Source organism: Pyricularia pennisetigena (genome assembly GCF_004337985.1).
Source record: "Pyricularia pennisetigena strain Br36 chromosome 4 map unlocalized Pyricularia_pennisetigena_Br36_Scf_9, whole genome shotgun sequence".
NCBI lineage: Eukaryota > Fungi > Ascomycota > Sordariomycetes > Magnaporthales > Pyriculariaceae > Pyricularia > Pyricularia pennisetigena.
The window spans coordinates 536,812-539,570 of NW_021940921.1; the positions used below are offsets into that span (position 1 = coordinate 536,812).

Here is a 2,759-nt window from a genome sequence, read left to right on the forward strand (position 1 = left end):
TTTTTTTTTTTTTTTTTTTTTTTTAAACAAAAAAGATAAAAGTATAAAAAAATACTGTCATCTTTTGACAGAAAACAAAAAAATTAAATAAATAAACAAAAATAAACAATCCCACCTCGTCTTTGTTCTTCCGGACCGGCATCAGCCGATCATCTCGATCGACACTCAACCTAGCCTCATTCAACCATCGTCCAGACCCTTCTGGACAACCAAACCTCGTGGTCGGTGTGTGCCTGTTTACCGACCACAACATTCCAGAGTCGCAGATGGATCAGCTGATTTTGTGCAGTGCATCCCTACCCAAGAATTATTGCTTTTTCTTTTGTTTTGCTTTCTCAATGCAGGAGACTTTGCCCAATCCTGCCTGCAACAAGAAAAAAAGAAAAAAAAAAAAGTGCCATCATGTGCGCACAAGACCCTGTCACATTCATTCACATGCATGACATTCTTGACAAGGCAGGGGCGTCATGCAATAGTAAACAGGGGGAAAAACATTAATTGCGAGGAACAAATATTTTCATGTAATTGGCGCTGTAAAATATCTGTCATCGCTAAAAATCCAATCTGACAAGACCGGTACGCAGGCTCGTCGGTCTAGTTCATCTCTTGTATGTAAAATTTCATCTTGCAGGGTAAATCCTGTTTCAAAAGGTCACAAACTCCGTTTTGGGGACGCTCTGGTATTTCGCCCCCGCCATGCAAATTCCTATCGCAACCCATATGCAATCTTGATGTGAAAACCAACATTAACCATTGCGAAATTCCAAAATGTGAAAGGGAGATATCAATCAGATCAACCTCCCTCTCTTGTCCAACAAAAAATCAAAAGCCAAGAAAGCAACAGCTCCTTCCAGTGATGCGATAACAAGCGACTAGGGGGTACGGTGTAAGTGCAGCGAATTGCAGGGGTATACAACGCCGGTGCCAATGTGTGTAAATGTGTATCAGGTGTATGTGTGCAAATGTATAAAGTGTAATGCGAAGAAGATCGAGTGATTAAAATGCAGTGTAGATGATATGCTGGGGGGGTAGTGGGAAGGGGTCAAGGGGCGTCGAGTCTATCAATAGATCATCGACGGTAGGGCATCTCATAACTGGGAGGGGGATTAAAGGCAGGGGGTTGTTCGTGATAGAGGCATGGGTCGCGTTTCGCTACAAAGGAAAGTTTCCGCTTATGAAGCCGAGATATAATAGAGGGGGAACTGCAGACGCGAAGGACCAATTTCCTCACATCGTCGCAGACCCCCATAGACGCCATCGCTTCTGCTTCCGGGAGTCGTTCTTCTCCGCGTGGCAGAGGACGTCATCTTCGTCCAGGTCGAGCCTGTAACGCCTCACACTGCCACCGTCGTCATCGAACCCGAGGTGCTGACCCTTCTTGCTCTTGGGGATGAAGCAGTCGGGCACTATGTGCCGCATCACCCAGCCCCTGACGCCGCGACTGGCAGCATCAATGGCAGCGTACTCAAGCCTCCGGGTGCGGTCGCTAGTCCAGTAGTGCGTCGTCTGAGGTGGCAGAGGTGGGTATGATGGTGACGTGGGCGTGTCGGGGGTGGTCGGAGAGTATGGCCGGATCGGTCGAGCACCGTAGTCAAGACTGGTAGGTACAGAGCGGACCTGGTTGTGGGAATGCTGCTGAGGATATGGCGTCTCGTCGGCCTCCTCAGCAGGATCAGGCATCGCCGGAAAGTAGAAATAAGTCACTGGCGACTGGGACAACTGGTGCTGCGTGTACGCCGTGTGAGACCGCGTGCGGCACAACTGCTGTGCGCTGGACCGAGGCATGTGCGAGACCGGGCCCGACTTGGGCGACCTACGCACGGCCGGCCGATTCCGAGGTCGAGGCGTTGAGCTGTTGGAGTGAGACGACGACGTAGTCGACGTCCGGCGCTTGGAGCTCCGTGGTGGCATAGACTCGTAGCCAGAGTCCTGTCGGCGCATAGGCGTGGACTCGAAATCCTCTGTCGACATGCTTGCTGATGCCGGTTTGGAGGGTGTCATGGCGTAAGTTGCTGAAGTCCCTGAGGACATGGGCGGTTCAAACATTTCAACTTCCTGGAAGCTGTGGTAGGTGGTGTTTGAACGCATGCTTGACCTTGAGCCACGGCGCGGAATCGGCGATAGTCGAGACATTTCTTCTGGGCCTCGACTGTACATGTGCTTTTGACGATAGCATCGAAACCGGCAAGTACCAAGAGCAAAAGAGAAGACTGGACAAATGAAGGGGCGGGTTCGAGACTTGTATAGTTGCACGGTACGGAAATTTTTTGAATTTGGTTATTTTTTTTTTTTTTTTTTTTTTTCCCGGTATTGTTTGAAATTCGGTGATGAGCGGTCTGTGTGCGTCCTGGTTAACCAGCAATGATGGAGACTGGCAGATTGCAATAGTCCAGGGCAAGCGAAGTGAAGCCAAGGGTTGTCAAGCAAGCCAGCCCTGTTCTTATTTCTGATCTTCGATTCCTACTCGGCGGTAGGGCTCGTTGCCGGGTGATTTGTGTGCAAAAAGACGGGGTTCAGAAGTTGCGGTCTGGGTTTCACAGGCCCCAATGGAGACTGAGACTGATGGGCAACGGGTTTGTTTATGGACTGAAAAGTCTCTGGGCCGTATGCGGAATGTATCCGGTTACTTCTTGTCCAGCGAAGCAGTCCCGCAAGCACGCAGGAGGGCCCAGAATAGCCAGTCCGCTATTGGCACTTTGTAGGGCGTCCCAGTTGTGCAGCTCTAGCGTGACATGCACAACAGGGTTTGGCTGCGAGAC

General features: G+C 50.2%; 1 protein-coding gene across 1 annotated transcript; it reads right to left on the bottom strand.

Annotated features, from left to right (window-relative positions):
• Window positions 1–1,227: 1,227 nt before the first annotated feature.
• PpBr36_10196 (uncharacterized protein) lies at window positions 1,228–2,133 on the bottom strand (the record flags this gene model as incomplete). The annotated part of the gene is made up of 1 exon (XM_029897309.1): window positions 1,228–2,133. The coding sequence occupies one exon, from the start codon at window positions 2,131–2,133 to the stop codon at window positions 1,228–1,230; it is 906 nt and encodes a 301-aa protein (XP_029744403.1).
• Between the last annotated feature and the right edge of the window lie 626 nt (window positions 2,134–2,759).